Below are 23,668 nucleotides of genomic sequence, written 5' to 3' on the forward strand. Positions count from 1 at the left end.
ATATATATATATATATATATATATAGAAAGTGCGAGAGAGAGGCTTTTAAATGTATCACTAATGTGGTCGTCATATGACTGAAAAGTCGTAAATTACACGACGTAAACCCACAAGTAAATATACATGTACATACATTTATCATTAATGTTGGATACCTCTTTCATTCCTGAAGATGATTCAACAAAAAATAAAACTGAAACACAGAATCAAAGACACTGTGCTTGTCTTTGGGTCTGTGTGCGCGCACAGGGTTGGGGGTTGTGGTGGACACGTACAACAATATGTACGTCAAACTATTCCGTATTAATCAGTGTATTTGTAAGTACTAGTGTTAGGGTTTAGAAATTATCTTTTTTAATAACTCACAGCACTTCTAAGCCGTACTACATCAACCTTTAGAATTTAGATACATTTTGTATGGGACATTTTCATTTCGTCCACTGCCTTAACTGATATATATTTGTGATTTGTATTTATATTACTCGTTTTCCAAATTTGCCTCTTTGTAAATGTATAATGACATTCCGGATGCACTTTGAAAACTTTCAGTATTTGTCCATATTCTTCCCCCGTAACGATTGGGTCTGGCTTCTAAGACGGTCACTTTGTACTGTCCAGCGTCGGTCAGTGCTCTGGCAGCGGTCAGTCCAGACGCCACTGCACCTATCACAATAATTTCCGGAGAACTCTGAACGCTGTAAGCGCAAATCGATACTAGCAAGAACGACAGAATTTTCTTGTAGAATTCCAGAAGCGCACATTCTCTGGTTACTGGCTTTAGGATGCATGGACTAGGAGGACATTTAAATATCTTTTTAATTTTTTTTGAATAGGGGCCTAAAGGTTGAATAAATATGTCTTTTCAGTCTGTTTAGCCTTAATTATACTAGTACATCCTGTCCTGGGGCTCACATTGTTTTGTTATTAAATTTTGGAAACACACAAGGATCTGCTGAAATTTCAAAGCGAAAAAAAATGCAATTACAAATGCATTTTTTCTCCGAGAAATATCTTTTGTCATAAAAAGTGTGTTTTTACGATAGATTTATTTTATAAACGAAGATTTCTTTTGACTTCAAGATTTGCTTAATGGCTGTATCTGATTACCTCGGTGGTCACGTGAAATCAACGCGTGAATCTTATAAAGATAAAATTGTAAATCTGGGAGAAAAAAACTTGGACGAAAGAAAAATCTTGGACGAAAGAGAAATCCTCGATGATAGAGAAATTTTAAGCGAAAAAATAAATTTTGGACGAAAACATATGCTGCAGGAGTTAAAATGACATTGTGCTGTCAGACTGTATTTACTCTCTTAAAACTGAAATACTAAAAATAACAATACTGAATCCCACATTGTGGCATTGGTGAAGGAGGGAAAGCATTTTAATCTTAGGTTAACACTTTTAAGTGTTAAAAATTTAACACTTTGCAAAATGATTATAGAAAATGTTATAATCTAATACTATGTCAAATTCACGCCTTTAGGTGTTGTGTTCCGCATTATAAATGCTAAAAGATATGATATGTGACATTTTGTTACAACTTTACGAACAATAACTACACCACTTCAGCGGACTAATGATTAGAGCGTTCACCTCTAATATTTGAGACCCTGCATCAAACCCTGGTCGGTTCATACCAAAGACTAAAAATGTTCCTGTTGCTTCCTCGCTTGAGGTTCAGTAGTGAGTGGTTAGAGCAAGAAGACAGGACTGGTCGTCCCCGTGTCAGTACATTGTTACTGGGTGGGGTGTCATTTCTGGTGTCTTCGGCATGATACTTCAATGGCGGCAGCCCTTTGGCGGCATGAACTCGCCCTGCCACACGAAGACACCGTATTTGTCCACAAACCTAACGGCTGCTCGTCGTCATATGACTGAAACATTGCTAAGTACGACGTACAAATACATACATACATACATACATACATACATACATACAAACAATAATTACAGGTCTTAACATTACACAAAGCTAGTACTATCATCAAAGTAACAACAATTATCATTGTTGTATCTTTTTAACACTTAAAAAATGCTGATAATTCAATGAAAATTTGCGCTTTGGGAGAGTACTGGAATAAGAAAATATCAGCCTTAATCAGGTAATATGCGTAGACATCCCATTAGGAGTCCAAATGTTTTATCACAGCTTAGCGCATTGATTATTTTATAAGTTACACTACCGGTATGCCACCGAAACTGCTTTTCTCTGAGCACATTTCCATGGTAATTGCATGTAGCATAGACTCCGCTTATACTAGGCTGTCGTGCATGGGAAGGTCGTGCAGCAACCTGCGGATGGTCGTGGGTTTCCCCAAGGATTTTTACATGGCTTGGCTACCGTTTGCTATGAAAGGAATTACATGATTCGCAATGGAAAATCGTAGTCTGCTGTTTTGCATAAAAATAGCCCTCGTTTATTTATAAACCGGAATGTTATTGGTTAATACATTATGGAAATAGTTAACATCGTTTTTGCAACGATTGTCCACATGGTCAAAATAGTACTCCGCTATCTTAGGAAAGTTTTGTTTTCACTGGTTGTATAAAACCTGATACAATTGTTTTCTGGTTTATCAACATAAAATGCAACAATGGTGTCCAAAGAACAATGGTTTCGGGTCAGCTAGTCCATTCGGGTATGTGACATTTTAAAAACTAATAGAGTCATTGGATATTCTCTGTTTACATCCAGGTACATCATTCTTCCAGAGACCAATCAGCAATCCCTCAATCACTCAATCGCCCAATCAACGAACTAATCAACCTTTCAGTCATGTAATAAATCAACCAGTGGAGAGAACTAAAAGAAAACTTGGATAATCGTTACATTTATTCTGCGTTGTGTATAAATGGGGTACATGGGGCTAGTCAGTCGCTTCTGCGGGAAGTTCCCGTTACCCTACTTGATCAGTGAGGTCGCATGTTCGAATCCAGCTTCCGCCGCCAAGTACCTGAGTGACAAAGCGAGATCTTTCCTCGACGACCTGTGTGCTTTCTCCCACCCAACTGCCCGTCCTACAAGTAAAACATTATTATATCTTTGAAATGAGCACTTAACCACAAAATGCGCATGCGTCAAACACATTACTCCACCACACTAAAACAAAACGATGCCCCTCATAATTTTACCCTACGTGTAGTAATCTCAGATAAATAGACCACACACCAATTAAATATATCGGACCATACTGAAAGTAACCTGAACAGCATACATCAAATCACAAAGAGGAGGCCTCAGTGGTCCGGGTGGTAGCACGCCAGCGCTGGACAATGACACAGAAGCCTCACACCAATGTGGTCTCCGTGAGTTGAGGTCCAGATGATGGCCTCATATCTAGGCAATCTGCCGATGGTCGAGGGTTTCCTCCACAGCACCATACATATTCACTGAATGTTAAAAGTCACATCATATTCAACCACAACCTCACTACATGCAACACATCATTGCACAATGCACACTCCAATGAACCACATATAACTAAAAGTGAACAGCGTTCCAATCCACCAACTGTCGGGAAAAATCACGTGCTGTCAACACACCCACCGAAGCTTAGCTCTGGGCGATTCATGCCAAGCCAGCACTGATGCATGTGGAATGCGAGTAGACCTATTTTGTTTTTCTTTCTTCTCCAGAATCTGTACATTTGGCACAAAATGTTTATTGTTCAAACAAGAAGATCAGTATGATACGCATATATATTCCGATCAAACAAGAAGTCTCATTTTTAACGTTTGTTGATATTTCTAAAAAATATTTAAAAAAAAAATAATAATAATTAGGTGTCCTTTTTTTTTTTTACTTCAGGGGACGTTATTGGTAAGAACATATGTAGCGTGTGTACACAATTTGCCATAACCTGTGCAGTTAAGCCAGAGTACCGGGTGTATAACAGCGTTCATATAGGTCAACTGCAAGCGCTTGCGCTGTTTCACCGAATGTAATATACAGGATTAAGCCTATCAGGGCCCATGTCACTAACAGGCTCAGGGCACACTTAGGCCTACCTTCACGAGATATCCACAAGAACTGGACCACAGACATGGCCGCAAAATCTCACAAACGTGTTGCCATAATTACAGGTAAGATTACCGACATTAAAAAGCAAAACCAACTGCTAACCTGTCAGAATGTACCAGTAAAGGTACAGAATCATTTTCTCTGACGGCAAGCCACCCCGTATAGTCCGTGTCAGCTATGGGCAGGTTGAACTGGTGGTGCAGTTTCACAACAGGGTTGTTAACGTCTGGGCCATGGATGAAACTGGCGCCCATGTCAATTCGTGGGCCTGGAAAGCCGAAAAGTGCTACATCATGCAGTTAGCTCCCTTTGTCATAACATCCAATCTATCCAGCTGCATGAACCTTCTCAAGCATGGTTCACAGGATTATGACAACCCATTGAATATGATTAGATGGTTATGTTTCCATGCGGCCACATAGACTAACCTACTTGATCAGTGAGGTCGCATGTTCGAATCCAGCTTCCGCCGCCAAGTACCTGAGTGACAAAGCGAGATCTTTCCTCGACGACCTGTGTGCTTTCTCCCACCCAACTGCCCGTCCTACAAGTAAAACATTATGATATCTTTGAAATGAGCACTTAACCACAAAATGCGCATGCGTCAAACACATTACTCCACCACACTAAAACAAAACGATGCCCCTCATAATTTTACCCTACGTGCAGAAATCTCAGATAAATAAACCACACACCAATTAAATATATCGGACCATACTGAAAGTAACCTGAACAGCATACATCAAATCACAAAGAGGAGGCCTCAGTGGTCCGGGTGGTAGCACGCCAGCGCTGGACAATGACACAGAAGCCTCACACCAATGTGGTCTCCGTGAGTTGAGGTCCAGATGATGGCCTCATATCTAGGCAATCTGCCGATGGTCGAGGGTTTCCTCCACAGCACCATACATATTCACTGAATGTTAAAAGTCACATCATATTCAACCACAACCTCACTACATGCAACACATCATTGCACAATGCACACTCCAATGAACCACATATAACTAAAAGTGAACAGCGTTCCAATCCACCAACTGTCGGGAAAAATCACGTGCTGTCAACACACCCACCGAAGCTTAGCTCTGGGCGATTCATGCCAAGCCAGCACTGATGCATGTGGAATGCGAGTAGACCTATTTTGTTTTTCTTTCTTCTCCAGAATCTGTACATTTGGCACAAAATGTTTATTGTTCAAACAAGAAGATCAGTATGATACGCATATATATTCCGATCAAACAAGAAGTCTCATTTTTAACGTTTGTTGATATTTCTAAAAAATATTTTAAAAAATAATAATAATAATTAGGTGTCCTTTACTTCAGGGGACGTTATTAGTAAGAACATATGTAGCGTGTGTACACAATTTGCCATAACCTGTGCAGTTAAGCCAGAGTACCGGGTGTATAACAGCGTTCATATAGGTCAACTGCAAGCGCTTGCGCTGTTTCACCGAATGTAATATACAGGATTACGCCTATCAGGGCCCATGTTACTAACAGACTCACGGCACACTTAGGCCTACCTTCACGAGACATCCCCAAGAACTGGACCACAGACATGGCCGCAAAATCTCACAAACGTGTTGCCATAATTACAGGTAAGATTACCGACATTAAAAAGCAAAACCAACTGCTAACCTGTCGCATTTTCAGTTCTACTCTTTAGTGTTTCGATATTAACCAGTACATACCGACTACACTGCAAATATTAACGACGCATGACATGTATTTATAAAAACCTACGCAATACTGGGCGAATGACTTGCAGTTTTTATACGAACGCAGACGTCTTATGCAAAACGTTTTTCATGTATATGGTGGGACTATACAGGCGTACGTTTTTGTTAAAACACGGGCTGGCATCCTTGGGGTACTTTCAATAACTTATTCTAACGTTTCCTACAAAACATTGGTGTTTTATAGACAATATGTGACATGTCTTCTAGTGTGGTCAAATAGCCATTTTTATTTGAACATGTATATGTGTTACTTTTTACCCACAGTACTCGGCACTGATGATTTTTCAGAGACCATTAGAGAGGGCATTTGCTTCACCAATATAAGTGCCTATAGCTTGAAAACTACACCGTGGATGTCCACAGCAGAATAAGAAATCGCGCTATACAGGCATTTTTAAATGCTGCATGCATGTATAGGGTGGAAGCTTGCTGCATGCATGTATAGGGTGGAAGCTTGCTGCATGCATGTATAGGGTGGAAGCTTGCTGCATGCATGTATAGGGTGGAAGCTTGCTGCATGCATGTATAGGGTGGAAGCTTGCTGCATGCATGTATAGGGTGGAAGCTTGCTGCATGCATATATAGGGTGGAAGTGTGTATTTTATGGACTCATGTATTAGGTGGAATTGTGAATAGCGTGCAAGTGTTCAAGTGTAGGGTGGAAGTATGTATATAGTGTGGAAGTGTGAATGTGTAAGGTCGAAGCGTGCATGGTGTGCAAGCGTTGATGTGTAGGGTGGAAGCATACATAGAGTGGAAGCGTGCAAGTATAGGGTGGAAGGGTTTATATATTTTGTTGTGTAAGTATGCGTGTATAGTATGGAAGCTTGTATTTTGTGGAGACTGCATGCATGTATAGGGTGGAAATGTGTATAATGTGGAAGCGTACATGTGTATTGTTGAAGCGTGTATAGCATGGAAGAGTGAATGTGGAAACGAGTGTATCGGGGAAGTGTGTATAGTGTGGAAGTGTGCACGAAAAGGGTGGTAGTGTGTATAGTGCGGAAGTGTGCACGAAGAGGGTGGTAGTGTGTATAGTGCCTGTATATGGTGGAAGGGTGTTTAGGATTAAAGACTTCAGGTTATATTGAACAAAACAAATCAGTTGTTCTGGTCTCTGGTGGATAGGAGGATAGGGGTTTGTAAGAACCATTCCTGAAATAAAATGTCAGTTCTAAAAAAAGAACACCTCTGAATACAAAACTGACCAATTTTGAAATAAGTTCCACTTTCGAATAAAGTTTTATTTTAGAAGTAGTAAGCAGGATTATATCAAAAGTGCTCAATTTCTATTTCAAAAGTGAACCTTATTTCAAAGCCCGTTAATTTATATTTCAAAAGTATTTTTGTTTCTAAACTGGCAATTACTTCAAACATGGTTCAGTCTCATTCTGGGACAGGGAATATTCAAGGTTCCCCAGCTTCCATTGGGTTCCGGTGATAAGAAGAGGTTCTTCTGTTGTTCTAAATGGAGAAGGTTTGCATTTCAACAATATCACGTAAATGTGAGTCACACATAAAAATAACAGACGGTTCAGTTAAAACACACGTAGCACGTTTCGACCAAAAAAGTAACTAAAACGAAGCAGCACTTCTGACCAATCAGAGTGTCCGTACATGATTTTATTGGACAACCCAGTTAAGACTAACGTGTAACTCGGTCGAAGTAGTTACAGTATTGGACTGTTTACAGTATATGGAGTATTTAAAGTGACTATTTAAACTGTTTTAAAAAACAATGATTATCGCTGGCTTTTACATTACCTATGGCTCTGTTCATTACCTGTGACTGTTCATTACCTGTGACTGTTCATTACCTGTGACTCTGTTCTAATTTACATGACACAGTTAAGACATAATATATAATATATTTTTCCATCTGTATATAGGTAGCAATACTCACACGCGAGACATGCGGTCGTTTAAAACGGTCTCCCTTAAGAATCTATGTCCTCGTCATGGATACCCGACCCGTGTTCTCGGTTCTCTGGATTAGCGTCAGCATAAAATATGGGAAGGTAATTCTCATGGGTATATTACACTGTCTTTGATCCCTTCCTTATGAGAGTTGTCTCTCTTGTCTGGCTTTAGGCGGGAGTAGTGGAATCGGACAGGAGATCGCCTGTGAACTGAGCAAACGGGGTTACGCTGTGGCTATATGTGGTCGGAATAAAGAGAGGTTAGACAGCACCAGTAGACTGTGTCAAGAGAACGGAGCAGACTCCGAAGATGTAAGTCAAGGGAAATGGGCAATTATCGATAGTTACAGAATATAAAATGTTTCGAAAGTCGCTTTTTTCCGTACGAAATTAAGTACAATTGATTAGTGGGAAATCAACGCTTATTTCTTTTTTCAAAAATATGAAAAATATATGAACCTTTTCGCAATGTCGCATTTCTCGGAACAAGTACATTAGGCAAGTGTACTCTGGAGTCTTATTTGTTTATTGAGAGTTGCGTTGACTGGAATATATAACATACGCACATGTAACGTAAGTGATTCTATGACCGACAGGTTTTACAGATCATCGGGGACTTGGCCGACCCCCAGTCCCCCGACAGGATCGTCTCTGCTACCCTGGAGAAGTTTGGAAGGATTAACGCACTGGTAATTTGCAAGTCTTCTTAGTTATACCTAAGTGGCTTTTATAGTACGAGGGGAATAGTTTCATTTCCTTTATGATGTGTTTCCTCACCTTTGTATTTTTTGAAGTCAGTGATCCATGCTCTAATGGGCGAGTTGTTTTTCCCATGTACCAAGGAGTAATAAAGGTCTTGTCGCTTCACACTTCCTATGATGGGTTAATCGTTCAAATATTAGGCCTAGCATTTTCCATGTTTCTTTGTCATACCAGCTTGCAATATCCCTAATCGGCATTTCGAGCCATGCAGCTAACCGCAGAGATGCACGTGTGCCAGCAATGTAAATAAAGATGTATCTAGCATTATATTTCTGATTAATCTAACTATAAATATGTCATATTTATAGGGCATTCTATTTCTATAAGCGGTTCCAAAATGTTGACCCATAGAAGAAACATGGCTGACATAGTTATCGGACTTGAATGAGTTATACATAGGTGGCTTTTAACTTAGAGTTGAACTCTGAAATGGAAAGGATATTTCCGGTTGTATATTTTCAGATCAATAATGCAGGGTTTGGGAAAGTGCCTGACAGTTTACAAACTGTGACCGCCGAGTCATTTGACCAGGTGTTCAGCGTAAACATCCGGGGTCCAGTCCTCCTGACCAAAGCATGCATGCCACACTTGGAGAAAACTAAAGGTGTGTTGTATTTGGACAATTTTAAAATATATCATTCTGAGTGGTTTAGCTATCAGCTTCCCCATGCATGCATGGGTCACCTTCACTCCGTCCTAATTTCTTTCTTTACTTGCCTTCTTAGATCTTTGACGATTTGTGTTGAATGTTGTTATGGAAAGTTGTCTTGAGATTATTGACAAGATTATAGTTTACGGCTGGTATACAAATGTTTTTTTTTGACGCCTAGAACCGTAGTCGAGTATAATTGTACAATGAAAGCTTTAATCACGGCAAATATATAGGCCTCAAAGTCTGTCACCGCATTAAGTGATCTGGATCGTGGTTATTGTGAACTTGTGGAGGGGTGTGTTATCCGTACATGTCATAACCATAATATTGTTCTTTTTTCCGGCCGCATGTGCTTAGGCTTACATTGAAGCTGGTACAAACACACCCAAAATAGAGTACAACTCTTCTGGGTGGGGACGGAGCAAATTATCCTATACCGATCATGTTTCACGCCTTTTTAACTCTCGTGGCATCAGAGTAAAATGTATATTGTGTATAAGCATTTTCTGCAAAGCGATGGTTTTCTGGTTGTTTGGTTAATACTTGTATTTTTCTGATACAGGAACAGTGATTAACATATCCAGTGCAATTACGGAAGTACCAGTGAGTAGACGTAGTAATGTTAGTAAAATTGTATTAGCTACTTGAAATTGAAAGACATGTTTTAAACGGCAGCAGAGGGGTTCTTATTGGATGCCGAAATACCTAAAAAGTTCACAATTTAATCTGCACCACTCCGGCTCACATGTCCCTTGAGTTCAGGTTATTACACCCATTGATATCAAGTTAAGATGTGAGCTTAGAAAGCAGGAATTACATTTAGATGGGGGCGCTTGGCGAAGTAGGTCAACCTGGAACCGTGAGGGTAAAGTCACCGTGGAACCCTTCATGGATGTTAACAGGGAACATTGCGCAGTAACAATGGTCGATATACGTATATATTTGGAACTAGATCTACTTGGACCGATTCCAAATGGTTTGCTTTAAATTGCAGAATAATTTGAAATCTGATTTCAGTCAAGACAAAACTGTTGTTTTTCAGCTTTTGGGCCATTGTATTGATTTTGATTACAGTCCAAAATAACTTCGTGGGACCGGCCACTGGGGTTGTTGAGAAGACAATTTGAGAATGTTAAAATGTTCATCTGCTGAAATTGTTGAGCTTGGATTGTTTGAAAGTATATCTGCTGTGATTATTTCCTTGTCTGTTGGGTTGTTAAGAAGTAGGTCTGCTCTGTTGGCCAGAAGTAACTCTGCTTGGATTGTTTGGAGGTACATCTGCTTGAACTGTTGGAGTGTAGGTCTGCTTAGGTGCTTACCAGTCAGATAAACCAATACGCCAACAATAGTTTTAAGCATAAGTCATTTAAGCCAATACGCGAGCTGTGTAGGGTGTACAGGACAACACTGTGTGGCTTGTAAACACACTATACAACTGTTACATGAACGCAGTGCTGTGTATCGTGTACAGGACAACACTGTGTGGCTTGTAAACACATTGTGCATCTTGTACATGAACACAGTGCTGTGTAGCGTGTACAGGTCAACACTGTGTGGCTTTTAAACACACTGTACATTTTGTAAATGAACACAGTGCTGTGTAGTGTGTACAGGACAACACTGTGTGGCTTGTAAACACACTATAGAACTTGTACATGAACACAGTGCTGTGTAGTGTGTACAGGACAACACTGTGTGGCTTTTAAACACACTATAGAACTTGTACATGAAAACAATGCTTTGTAGCCTGTACAAGACAACACTGTGTGTCTTGTAAACACACTACAGAACTTGTACATGAACACAGTGCTGTGTAGCGTGTACAGGACAACACTGTGTGTCTTGTAAACACACTGTGCATCTTGTAAATGAACGCAGTGCTGTGTAGCGTGTACAGGACAACACTGTGTGGCTTGTAAACACATTGTGCATCTTGTACATGAACACAGTGCTGTGTAGCGTGTACAGGACAACACTGTGTGGCTTTTAAACACACTATAGAAATTGTAAATGAACACAGTGCTGTGTAGCCTGTCCAGGAAAACACTGTGTGGGTTGTAAACACACTATAGAACTTGTACATGAACACAGTGCTGTGTAGCGTATACAAGACAACACTGTGTGGCTTGTAAGCACACTGTGCATCTTGTAAATGAACACAGTGCTATGTAGCATGTACAGGACAACACTGTGTGGCTTGTAAACACATTGTGCATCTTGTACATGAACACAGTGCTGTGTAGCGTGTACAGGACAACACTGTGTGGCTTTTAAACACACTGTACATCTTGTAAATGAACACAGTGCTGTGTAGCGTGTACAGGACAACACTGTGTGGCTTGTAAACACACTATAGAACTTGTACATGAACACAGTGCTGTGTAGCATGTACAGAACAACACTGTGTGGCTTTTAAACACACTGTAAATCTTGTAAATGAACACAGTGCTGTGTAGCATGTACAGGACAACACTGTGTGGCTTGTAAACACACTATAGAACTTGTACATGAACACAGTGCTGTGTAGCATGTACAGGACAACACCGTGTGGCTTGTAAACACACTTTACAACTTTGTAATATAAATACAGTGTGTCGACTGACTTTACACTACCATATATAAATACACAGTGTAGCTTTTACATATACACACATTGCAGCTTGGACATGAACACACAGTTCACGTAAACACGCAGTGTAACATCTACATAAACGCACAGCACAGCTTGTTCAAGAAAACAACGTGTAGCTTGTACATAAACACACAGTGCAGTTTGTAAATAAACACACAATGTAGCTTGTACATAACCACACAGAGTAGCTTGTACATAAACACAGAGTGTAGCTTGTACATAAACACAGAGTGTAGCTAGTACATAAACACAAAATGTGGCTTGCACATGTACACACCGTGTAGCTTGTACATAAACATGCAGTGTAGCTTGTACATGTACACACAGTGTAGCTTGTACATGTACACACAGTGTAGCTTGTACATGTACACACAGTGTAGCTTGTACATAAACATGCAGTGTTTCTTGTGCATGTACACACAGTGTAGCTTGTACATAAACATGTGGTGTAGCTTGTACATAATGACATAATGTAGCTTGTACATAAACACACAGTGTAGTTTATACATTAACACACAGTGCAGCTTGTACATCAACACACAGTGTAGCTTGTACATAAACATGTGGTGTAGCTTGTACATAAACATGTGGTGTAGCTTGTACATAATGACATAATGTAGCTCGTACATAAACACACAGTGTAGTTGATACATTAACACACAGTGCAGCTTGTACATCAACACACAATGTAGCTTGTACATAAACATGTGGTGTAGCTTGTACATAATGGCATAATGTAGCTCGTACATAAACACACAGTGTAGTTTATACATTAATACACAGTGCAGCTTGTATATGAACACACAATGTAGCTTGTACATAAACATGTGGTGTAGATTGTATATGAATACAGAATGTATCTTGTACATAAACACACAATGTAGTTTGTACATTAACAAACAGTGTAGCTTGTACATGTACACACATTGTAACTTGTACATAAACACACAATGTAGCTTGTACATAAACACACAATGTAGCTTGTACATAAACACACAATGTAGCTTGTACATAAACACTCAGTGCAGCTCGTACATAAACACACAATGTAGCTTGTACATAAACACACAATGTAGCTTGTACATAAACACTCAGTGCAGCTCGTACATAAACACACAATGTATCTTGTACATAAACACTCAGTGCAGCTCGTACATAAACACACAATGTAGCTTGCACATGTACACACAGTGTAGCTTGGACATGTACACGGAGTGTAGCTTGTACATGTACACACAGTGTAGTTTGTACATGCACACACAGTGTACCATGTACATGTACACTCGATGCAGGTTGTACACAAACACGCGGTACAGCATTAACGCGCCGTGCAGCTTATTGATGAACACACTGTGTAGCTTTTTGATGAACACACAGTGTAGCTTTATGATGAACACACTCTGCGGCCTGTGAGTACAGAGCATATGTAGTAAAGATTGAGTATTAACATCTGCACGGTGTTAACTTGTTTTTTGTGTACGTAATTTGCGGTAATCATCACTATAGGACATAATTTGTTTCCACAAACAGGCTTTTCCCTTGCTTGTGTATCCCATGACTAAGGCAGCGATGAATTTCTTCACCAAACACTTGGCCTGTGGTAAGACATGCATGTATACAGTCGACATTTTATGCAAATGTCTTTTCCATTTGAGCTGCTCCTGCTTGATGTGGAAGAGGCGAAAAGAACATGAACTCAGATCTATATAGGGACAAGCTTGGCCTTCACCTAGAGTAAAAAGGATATAGGTCCACAACAAATTCTCGACGAGGGTTAAGCCACAAATATGTTTATTGTGGCATTATAGTCACCGGTTTCAGTGCTGGTGATATTTAAAATAAAACTGTTTCATGGTTCTAACGCCACGATATGGTCGAAATATACAGACAATGTGGCATTAAACGCAGTTCATTCATTTATTCGTTCATTTATTCATCCTTCATATGTAAACAAAACAGTTGTCGTGAGATACAACGTCTTGTCACTAAACATTGCGTTTTTCAGCTTATGGAGTAAAAGGAGTTCGAGTTTGCGGAATAATGTAAGTAATATTACTATATACTAACTGTATAAACTGTGCTGGTTTTTTACGTCGCGTTGAAAGGGTATTACGCACATTGAAAGAGTAGGCCTACATCGTTTTGTGTTCAGTCATAAAGACACACGAGGTGCGAGTTCAAGGTCGGTCTATGAATGGGATTCGCCCCACTCTGCACTGCTTGTGGGACACTGATGACAAGTGGCAGTTTGCACAGTCGCCCTGAGCTGAACGGTTTCCTCCTTTAAGAGCAAAATTCATACGCATACAGGTGTTAAATAAATTCAATCTCGGTAGTGGGAATCCTTGCCAGTAACTTGTGGATGGCCGTGGGTTTCCCCCGGGCTGTGCCGGGCTTCCTCGCACCATAATGCTGGCTGCCTTCGTATAAGCAAAATATTCTTGAGTACGGCATAAAACATCAATCAAATAACTAAATCAGTCAGTCAATAACGGTACGTTGAATTGCATGCTGCAGGGTGAAGTGTCAGTGTTGGGATTCGATGGATTAATCACTGTGCGCTCCCAAGCATTATTCCGATGCACGCCTCATTAGCATTATCAATGGTAGTGATTCACAGCGATGATTTATATCTGTATATATACGTTTGAGGAGGTTATATGTATGAATAGTGGCAGCCTTTCTTAAATGTACATAACGAGTAATATTCAACTGAAATAACTCCATACACTTTGTTCCTCTTCCATTAGGCCCGGGTACATCCAAACGCCCGCTCACCAAACGGGGATGCCTTTGTCTTCGGAAGAAGAACTAGCAGCGGTAATTATTTAAAGGGCACTGCACAAAGAGTTTCAAAGTAGTTTGCCCTGTACCTTAGCATTCAAGTGCCTAAAGCCGCCCCACGTGTTTCTTTTTTTTTTTTTTGCTCACGATTCACTGCAAAGGTGACAACTATATAGTTCAGAATTAGATTTGGTCAATAATGTCATTATTTTACATTGATATTTAGTTATTTAGTTTGTCCATTAACTTTAAAAGAGAAGAAAACTTAAAAACATGACACTATAGGCTGAAAAGAGCACATTTTTTATACCTGGTGGTGTCTGTTGCATAATTTTGCGATTTTTCCTCGCCATAAACGTAAAGCCTGAAATGGCAAAGCTGGCATAAATCGCCGAGTCCATCGCGTCCTCCATCTTTAACACCCTGCAATTTATGCTGAGGACCTGTTGCCTCTCAGCCAATTAGAGTCGTTAAAACTGCCGGCTTGTTCGTGTAAACTGGGAACCAACGTCCAACATTCCGGTTTCCCGATCGTCAAACGGAAAACGAACTGTACTGTTCGCTACCTTCTGAGAAGAAGAGTTCTACCGGAAATGTACGAACTACGCTTCGGCGGTTTCCGACGGCAATTCTTCTCCTAACACAGAAGACATCAGGACTAGTTCTTAGGCAAAGTAGAGTCGTCCACAGCGGATTTTGGCGCTGATTTTATTTATAATTTATCATCTTGAGGAACATAGTAGAAATTTTTATGGCATGCACCTGCGAGGAAATGCATACTCTTTTCTGTGGTATTTGATTAATATTTAAATTTTCTTCTCCTTTAATATTTCATGTTAATATGAGGTCTCGGGAAGTGAGTCAGGACTTTAACAACGTCGTGGCTTTACCGCCAACTTATCATGCATGTGGGAGGGTATACAGAATACAGAAAATTCAATAAATGCATGTTGTTGGGTGGGGTTAGGTGTCAAATGTTACGAAAATTACAATATTCCACAGGTAGTTTTATCGACCCACGATTAGATGCCATGTTAAAAGCGGCAACGTCATTTTGCTCTCTCTGTTATAATGACGTGTACATGAAATTTAGAAGGTCCCTACATTAGGAATCCTCAAATACAAGTGACCCCGGATGCAAAATACATACACATAATAACGGTTCCGTGTACTTCTAAATGTGGATGGCTCACACACTGCGTATGTTTATCATGCCCACACTGCGTATATATAGTGTATGCTCATCTCCACCTTATAAAATTGCATTATCGTCTAATGTCGTTAGCATACAACGTCTGGTTCATTAGGCTAGGACAGCATGAGCTTTTATCCCACTCTCACCAGTCAGGCACAGTGTTTCAAAAATCCCTGTCAGTTGGGCCAGAGAAGACTGATGACGGGTTTCCACATCGTCTTCCCACCATTTCTACTTTACTCGAAAGCCCATTGTTAGAGATCAATGGTTCAATTCTATTGTGCATACAGATCGCCTCTCCTTTTCATCCTGTGAGTCTGACTGACATTATTTAGGGAATTATCCGATACAAAAAGGTCATTGTCAGTGGTTTCAAATTACACGTACTTAAAAGTCTTAACTTGCGAACTTGACGAGTGTGATGTATTAAGTGGCCTTACGGGTATTATCTATGGTATATGCTCCTAACTTTGCCAACAGTTTACCCACGTATACAGAGATAGAATATGATAACCTGGGGTAAAAGTCATCCCGATTAAGGATGGCCAACGGTCCTTAGTTATTGCTGAATAGAGAGCATCTTAAGATCCAAGCTTTTGGGCTATCCCCTCTCCAACACACTTATCCTAGCTGTAATGACACACATACACAATCAACACATATAGGCTATGTACATCAAATCTGACAAGTTCGCATCAGATATAATAATGCACGAGGTCTGTACTCATTTTCCTTCCAGCATGCCCAGAAGTTGATGGACGCACAAATTGTGAGTCGAGTAGGCCAAGTTGGGGACGTGGCCAAGGCCGTGGCCTTTCTGCTCTCGGACGAGGCCTCCTTCATCACTGGAGAAACTCTCGTCGTTGACGGAGGATGGCAGCTTCATGTTTCAAAGTAAATCATGGAGATATAAAAGCCATGTATGTGCCATGGCTGAGTGTTTAAACGAGAATTATAGCCGTTAGCAGTTCTTTTTATCGTACGCGTAAAATAATAGCTTTCACTTTCAGTAAAACATCTGTACGTTTTTCTCTGAACTTTAGACCAAACGATGACACCAACCACTCCTTCGGAGTGAAGTGACCCTCATGTTATGTATAAATACGCAAAAGACAAACTGTTTATACATTTTATATTCTTGTGTTCCAGCTATAGGCCCTACGTAATCACTCTTAATTAGAAACAAGCAATATACAAGATGAAATATCTAAATCTTACATGGTTAGATTTTGGACAGTTACTCTATTTTTGCATTAAAAGAAAGGAAATAAACGTAATGTTGAAGATCAGCTCACATTCCATGTTTCATTCCTTCCTATATATCACCGTGTTAAGCGGACATATGCAATCTGAGATGAAACTTGTCCGGGTCATCTTAATTGGACATAGCTCGATATCGTAATAATATTGCCGACGTGGGGTTCATTCATTCGATAAGTGACTCCGCTGCGCTCTCATGCCCGGCACCCGGGCGATGCCATGCTGGTACATCCCTATAGTACATGTGTATAACAAATACATACAGACATCTGTTTTGCGCCTTGAAAGCCGTCATCGAGTTTTAAATGCTTGTGTTTTAGAGAGGCATACCGATGAAAGAAATTCTAAATTTTTGAGCCGGTTCAGCTAAATAAAAAATGAGTTGCATTTGGCTCTGAACTAAACCTCCTTGGCCTATATTTTCCGGAAAATGTCAATTAAGAGAATTATAAGGGGAAATCACTTGTCACTGGCCTAAACTCTTCGCCCGAGGAGATAACGAGTACTTCAGACGAAGACCACGTACGCCGATGAAGTATTAATTGAAACAAAGGTTGAGAAAGAGGATTTTTTGTTGACATCAATTCCTGTTTCATCACCGTGATCCAAGTGACCCTGGCGTTCATGAGTTCTATACAAAATTTGCCAGTGGTGGCAGTGATGTAAAGCGAACGTAGAGAGCGGCACATGTGCTGTATAGAGAGTGCACAAGCAAATTTTGTAAAACCTTGAACGCCAAGTCACAGGGCATGACGTGAAGTCAGAAAAACACAAAAGGTGTATGTCACAATCTACTTTTATTTCTACTTAGATTTGATACTCATGCATTCTCTCTATCTAATGTATGCACAACATGATTCAAACGGACATCTGAAACAATTTTATTGGTAAATGCTGATTATAGGTTCACGTGAGGACGTCAGTGGCCTCAGATAAAAGCCGAGACGCGTGTCGCATGGGCTCCAAAGGCCAACTTTCACTAGTGGAGGCAGTGATGTAAACGGCACATGCGCAGTATGGAGTATGACAGCGGGTAGCCATGCATTTGTAGCAGGCCTCAGACCCCCATTAATTTTCCATAAGCGACAATGTTAACGTTTAGCGCTGTGGCTCAGCCCAAATATTCGGTGGCTAATAAGCTTTGGTGCATACCTGACCCAGCCTGTGAGAAAGAAGCTATTAAAATCTTGACGAAGGTTGACCGTCAAAATCTGGCCCCTTTCTATGCCGGCAGCTGGAGGGGTGCCTAGCAACGCCAAGGGGACGTCACTCGCAGCCTCATCTCCACCTATCTCCATATGTCCTCAAGCCCAGAATTTCAAACTTTCATCTGTAAAACTCATACCTGCCCAAAGCTTAGACAATTTCCGGCATTTGATACCAAGCATGCACCTGTACACCAAAAACGGCAGGCTGGCAGCAAAAAAAAAGACTTTACACCCTAAAATACGCAGAATTACATTCGAAATTTTATATTTCTAAATGCAAGTTAAAATGCTAATATAACATATGTGTTATGTATTGGAAGATTTTGCTGTGAAAATAAAGGTGCTGCCTGGGGATCTCAACGCAATCCCGACGTAACGTGTTTGGAGAGCTGATATCTGTACCTACATTTTATTATGTGTTTCGCTTATACGAAGGCAGTCATGCAATTTTATAGGTGTAGGGTTCACATGCATCATGCACAGACCTTTGCAAGTTATAAATGAAGAACTATGTTACGTGCAGATTTGCATACCACAGGCCTGTGGGCCCTGTATTGATGGTAGGCACGTTCTTTTACATTTATACGTTCTTTGAGGACCACCCTCAAAGAACGTCGCATGCTGGCTTATGTGGGAAGGTCTTCCAGCAAACTGCGGATGGTCGTGGGTTTTCCCCGGGCTCTGCCCGGTTTCTTCCCACCATAATGCTGGCCGCCGTCGTATAAGTGAAATATTCTTGAGAACTTCGTAAAACACCAATCTAACAAGTAAATTTAAAAAACGTAAAACTGCCACTGGGAACGACGCCCCGAGCGCTTCATTGTTATTACCTGTAAGACCCACGACCAGTGATCACATATTAATCCACCTGTACAGTGTCATACTCCTTCATACTGAGAGCAAAGTTTGGGTGAACTGACTAAAACAAATCTGGGTTATACAATTGAGCTAATTCAACACAAAATCTGAGTCATATGATCAGATCAGCTCAGCCATGAAATGCTCTTATGAGTTTTTCGACTAACCAATTGATTTAACAACATAGCCAGATGACGTATTGACTCAGTTTTCTGAGGCGAATGAGCGTAATTGTTTGACTTAGATATGTAGGACAGCTCAACCAAACTTTTCTCTCAGTGCAGCGCATTTGCCGCTCTCTATGGTCCTTTACATCATTGCCACCACTAGACAAGCATGACCTTTGGAGACTATGCAACGCAAGTAGGCGGGTTTAGACTTAGCCTCATCACGGCATGGCGGGCCTATCCTCGCGCGGGACTATACTTCCATCAAAATTCATCAATAAAACTGTTTATTTGAATCATGCTGTATACATACTTTGGATAAAGTAAATGCATGCACACAAAAAACACTTGTATGAAAACAAACATGAGTTCTTTCCAACAAAAGTGTTGTCATATTTGCACAACTCTATCTTACGCTGAATTATAACACAAGATGTGTTGGATGTTATACACAATGCTTGTTGCAGAATAGAATAGGTATTGTTGTATTACGTAAATTACCTCATTTTACTTCAACACAAATTTGTGTTTTATTATTTTGTAACAAACGTGTACTTCACATTAATTTAGCAAGATTGTGTTGGAGTCACACATTTACTTTTCAAAGTATTATTTGAAACAAAGGTCTTTCTTCATGTCACGCATGCACTGGCACATATGGAACACTATATACACGTACGTTCATTTGTTGGCAAATCAAAGGCTAATATCTTACAAACTTCAGCACCGTCCAACATAAATTTGCTGGGACGCATAGGCCTATCTATACATATACATGTACATGCACGTGTCAGCAGTAGGCCTAAGTACTGTGAAAACTTGGTTAAACCAAAGTTGCACGTAATATATTTCGAAATACATGTGTATAGGCCAGTACGGCCATGCGCGCGTGCATCCCGTTAATGCTGTCTCACTCTTGGCAGATTTTAACAAACATGCTATTATAAAGATTCAACACAAAAGACAACGGCATAGAGAACAAAACAAGAGCAGCGACGACAGTGTAAAAGTTGGCAAATATATAGTCACACGTATAGCCAGTGAAAAACGTCCTCTTTTCAATTTACGTTAGCGTTTTATTCTAAGTTTGACTTTGTTCATGATAATTCCATTCAAACGGTTCACTTTATAACACATGTAGGCCCATAGCAGAAAAGTTTTGAAATCAAGATAGAATATATATGCATAAGCTTGAGGTTTCAAGTTGTACATACTCAATAATTTTTCAGTCATCTGACGACCAGGGGTCATCCTGAGTGCATATACTATGTCGTTTTGTGGTAGGGTGCGGCCACTGAAGTATCATGCCGGAGAAACCAGACGTGACACAAAACCCAGTCACATTATACTGACACATGCATCCAACATAACAATCCCGTTTCCTTGCTCTAACTCGTCCTGATCGCCAAGCAATGGCAGCAACAAGTATCAGTTTTTGGTTTGACCTGACCTGGGTTTGATCCCAGGTCTCCTGACTTCGAGGCGGATGCTCTAACGACTAGGCCATTTGCCGGGATGCCAGTTAGGATACCCTAATTCTTCAACGTTTTCACATATGAAAGATCAGCTTTCAGAACAATTTATGCACATTTACAAATTGATTCTGGAGACAAAACTACATTGGTTGGACTGACCATTTTCATGGCTTAAAAAAAAAGTATAATTTTATCAGTCTACACAGGATAATGACTTCGGAATATGCTTGAATAAACATCTTGCAATTATTCAAAGGTTGAAGAATTACAGCAGTAGTCCAGTTCCACCTCCTCTATTCTAACAACATAGCGTCAAGTACTGAATACTGTCATTGCTCAACTTGCGCTATTTCATTGGCTGCGATATTCTCTAGGCAGTGGGGGTGCATTGAAACTTTAAGACCGCAATGGGAGAGCGCAATCGCTTGAAAAGTCTCCTGTCAGAAGCATTACTGTTCTGTGACATTACAGGTGCTCGGAGAGTGTAGTTCCTGGGATGGGGTTGACATGATGTGAAGCATGTAGCCTCATTGGAGCATATTCTTTGCATTAACAGAGCCGACGTGAACATGCTAAACCAGTATGCAATCTGATGAAAATCACAACGTATGTAGGCCTATATCGGTTTGCTAACAACAAACTGTCGTCAACAGCGACCAATCAATATGAGGCGTTCTAAAGAACTCGTTTTCGCCGCAGTCGACGTCTGTCGGGAAAAAGGGGAATTCTACATTTTCCTGCAGCGGAAATAGCTTGGCTCGGTAACATGGTGAACTCGCCATGGGAAACGTTGTTATTGGTGTCCACATTTGTTAGTATAGGAATTTCCCATATCCAGTCGGTGGCACAGCTATACAATCCCTTTTCAAAATATTTCTTCTTGCCCCTTATTCAGCTTTTCTATTTTGAACTGGAACAATACACTTTTAACTTGTTCTTGAAGCCGTGACAAGATATCACTTCCTTTCCGCCTAGTTGCGCAACGTATCTATTTGTATCCACCAATCTATTGGATCCACGGTAAGCCACATTTACCGCGTCTTCAAACGAGCATTAAATCTTCCCTAGCGTAAATCGATGCCAGCTGATTGGTCCCCATAATCAACTAACCTGTTCTGAGTCTCGCCGAACCAAAAACGATTCATGACAACCGCACAAATGCACAAAATAAACACATTTTCAAACGCTCCATTCACTGTGTTCTATCAACGTTTTGGTAACGAGAACGAACGAGGCTGAAGCGATTAGCCTCATCTGACGACAGGGGCAGTGAACCAGCCAAATGGACGACTAGACGGCTTGTGATACTATAATGATTGCCTTCTCCCTTTAACGACCTTATTATTTTTTATTTTGCTCCCACATCGATCACATGACTTGTGTGCACGACTATCGGAAAGAGATGGTTGAACGCTCGGTTGACATCGATTTACGCTTAGGGTTTAGGGTTTTGTTGCGCGTGCGAAAATGCAGTAAATGTGGCTTAGCGTCGATCCGACACATTAGAAGCAGTTATTCCATGTAACTCTCCTAACACTTCGTGTTGGTCGATACAGAGAGTTCCATTCCGCAACTGGCTTTGCGCCCAGATGTTGATTTTGCGACTGTTCCTTAACGACTCATGATTTTCCGTAAGTTACCGCATAAGCTTCGGAAGCTGTCGTGACCTGGTGGTGGTGGTGGAGGGTGGGGGGGGGGGGAGTACGGAGAGGGGGTGATCGACCATCACAGCCAACTTTAGGCAAGAGTCCAGGGGCCGCCTAGGCCCCGGAGGCCCCGCCCACCCAGATGCCCGGAGACACATTCTAATAGATGTTAAGCCACTAAAATGAAGAGCTGAAAATGTCTAGTGTAATTAGATTTGACATATTTTTAGCTGGATCCTGTACAAGATCAAAGTTCAAAATTTTGACTGTCAAGTATTATGCTATATTAGCAGATATACTTACTCTGGAATATTGATTCATATCAGTGGTGTTTGTACAGTGTGCAACAAAAAAGTGAGAATATCTCTTTATGTTAAGTTCCATCGTTAGACTATCATTAGAAATAAGGTATATTCATGGGAGAAGAAACATTATTGTGCTTTAACTACAAACATGGACTGAGGGAATGCAGAGCTAAAAAAAAACACAATGGTAATTTAAATGGATAGACATCATCACGGTTTTAAGGCTACTGGATGCTGTGATGCTTTTGGTTTAACATCAACAATATTTCAGTCACAACGAGGAGTCATTTGTATATACTGCACCTATCTTTTGTTAGGTGCTTCCTTAACGTGAGGAATTGCTGAAGACACCCAGTCCATTATACCGGGGTGACCATGCAGTCATTGTTATTTCCCCATAATGGTGGGCGAGAAAGCAGCAACTTCCTTTTAGCCAAGGACTAAACCTGGAGTCATTAGATCTGTGCTTGGCCCGTATGAACACGGCAATATCATTCGCACACCTGGTGGACTTTGTCACATTGTATTTGGTTTTATTTTGCTGTTGTTAGTTACATTTGGTTTAAACATAATCTTTATATTCTGGAACAGTTGCAAATAATTTTGAATCTTTTCACTGGGAAAAACTCCAACAAACTGCTAAATTAAAATGAATCCTTCAACCTATTGTGTTATTGTGTTACACGGGAAATGGAGACAGGAAGAAGCATTTTATCATGCATATTTAATCTCTTACATGTCACATAGCTTTAAAAAATCAGCATACGAATTCCCTTGATTTTTACAGAATATCAAGATAAAATTTTCTTTAAACAGCAATTTGGTTGGGTGATTCACTTCATTGTTTGAAGTTATTTCCTGCTTTTTCAATGTTTACATCAGTTAGACCTCTATGCACTGATATGGGACTTGAATCCAAATCTTAATCAAATAGACTAGAAGAAAACGACCCAAATACTACTACATTCTCAAGAAGAAATGTACATCCAGTGCTTCTCCTTTATTAATATTTGAGATGGGAAAATTAAAATTGAAAAAT

At 40.3% G+C, this 23,668-nt stretch overlaps 1 protein-coding gene across 1 annotated transcript; it reads left to right on the top strand.

The window, feature by feature from the left end:
* The first annotated feature begins 5,545 nt into the window (after positions 1–5,545).
* On the top strand, positions 5,546–17,004 carry LOC135461449 (2-(R)-hydroxypropyl-CoM dehydrogenase-like). The gene is made up of 9 exons (XM_064738557.1): positions 5,546–5,625; positions 7,858–7,997; positions 8,282–8,374; positions 8,910–9,051; positions 9,662–9,702; positions 13,262–13,331; positions 13,737–13,773; positions 14,482–14,551; positions 16,450–17,004. Exons 1-9 carry the CDS (start codon positions 5,586–5,588, stop codon positions 16,606–16,608), a joined length of 792 nt encoding a protein of 263 aa, XP_064594627.1. The 5' UTR covers positions 5,546–5,585; the 3' UTR covers positions 16,609–17,004.
* The last annotated feature ends 6,664 nt before the right edge of the window (positions 17,005–23,668 follow it).

Source organism: Liolophura sinensis, chromosome 1, assembly GCF_032854445.1.
Source record: "Liolophura sinensis isolate JHLJ2023 chromosome 1, CUHK_Ljap_v2, whole genome shotgun sequence".
In the NCBI taxonomy this organism is placed as follows: Eukaryota; Metazoa; Mollusca; class Polyplacophora; order Chitonida; family Chitonidae; genus Liolophura; species Liolophura sinensis.

Excerpts from the sequence above, each read along its gene's own strand:
- LOC135461449 (XM_064738557.1), top strand. The coding sequence starts at position 5,586 with ATGGCCGCAAAATCTCACAAACGTGTTGCCATAATTACAG. Across the intron at positions 13,332-13,736 it reads CACCAAACACTTGGCCTGTG|CTTATGGAGTAAAAGGAGTT; the intron begins GTAAGACATGCA and ends TGCGTTTTTCAG. Across the intron at positions 13,774-14,481 it reads GTTCGAGTTTGCGGAATAAT|GCCCGGGTACATCCAAACGC; the intron begins GTAAGTAATATT and ends CTCTTCCATTAG.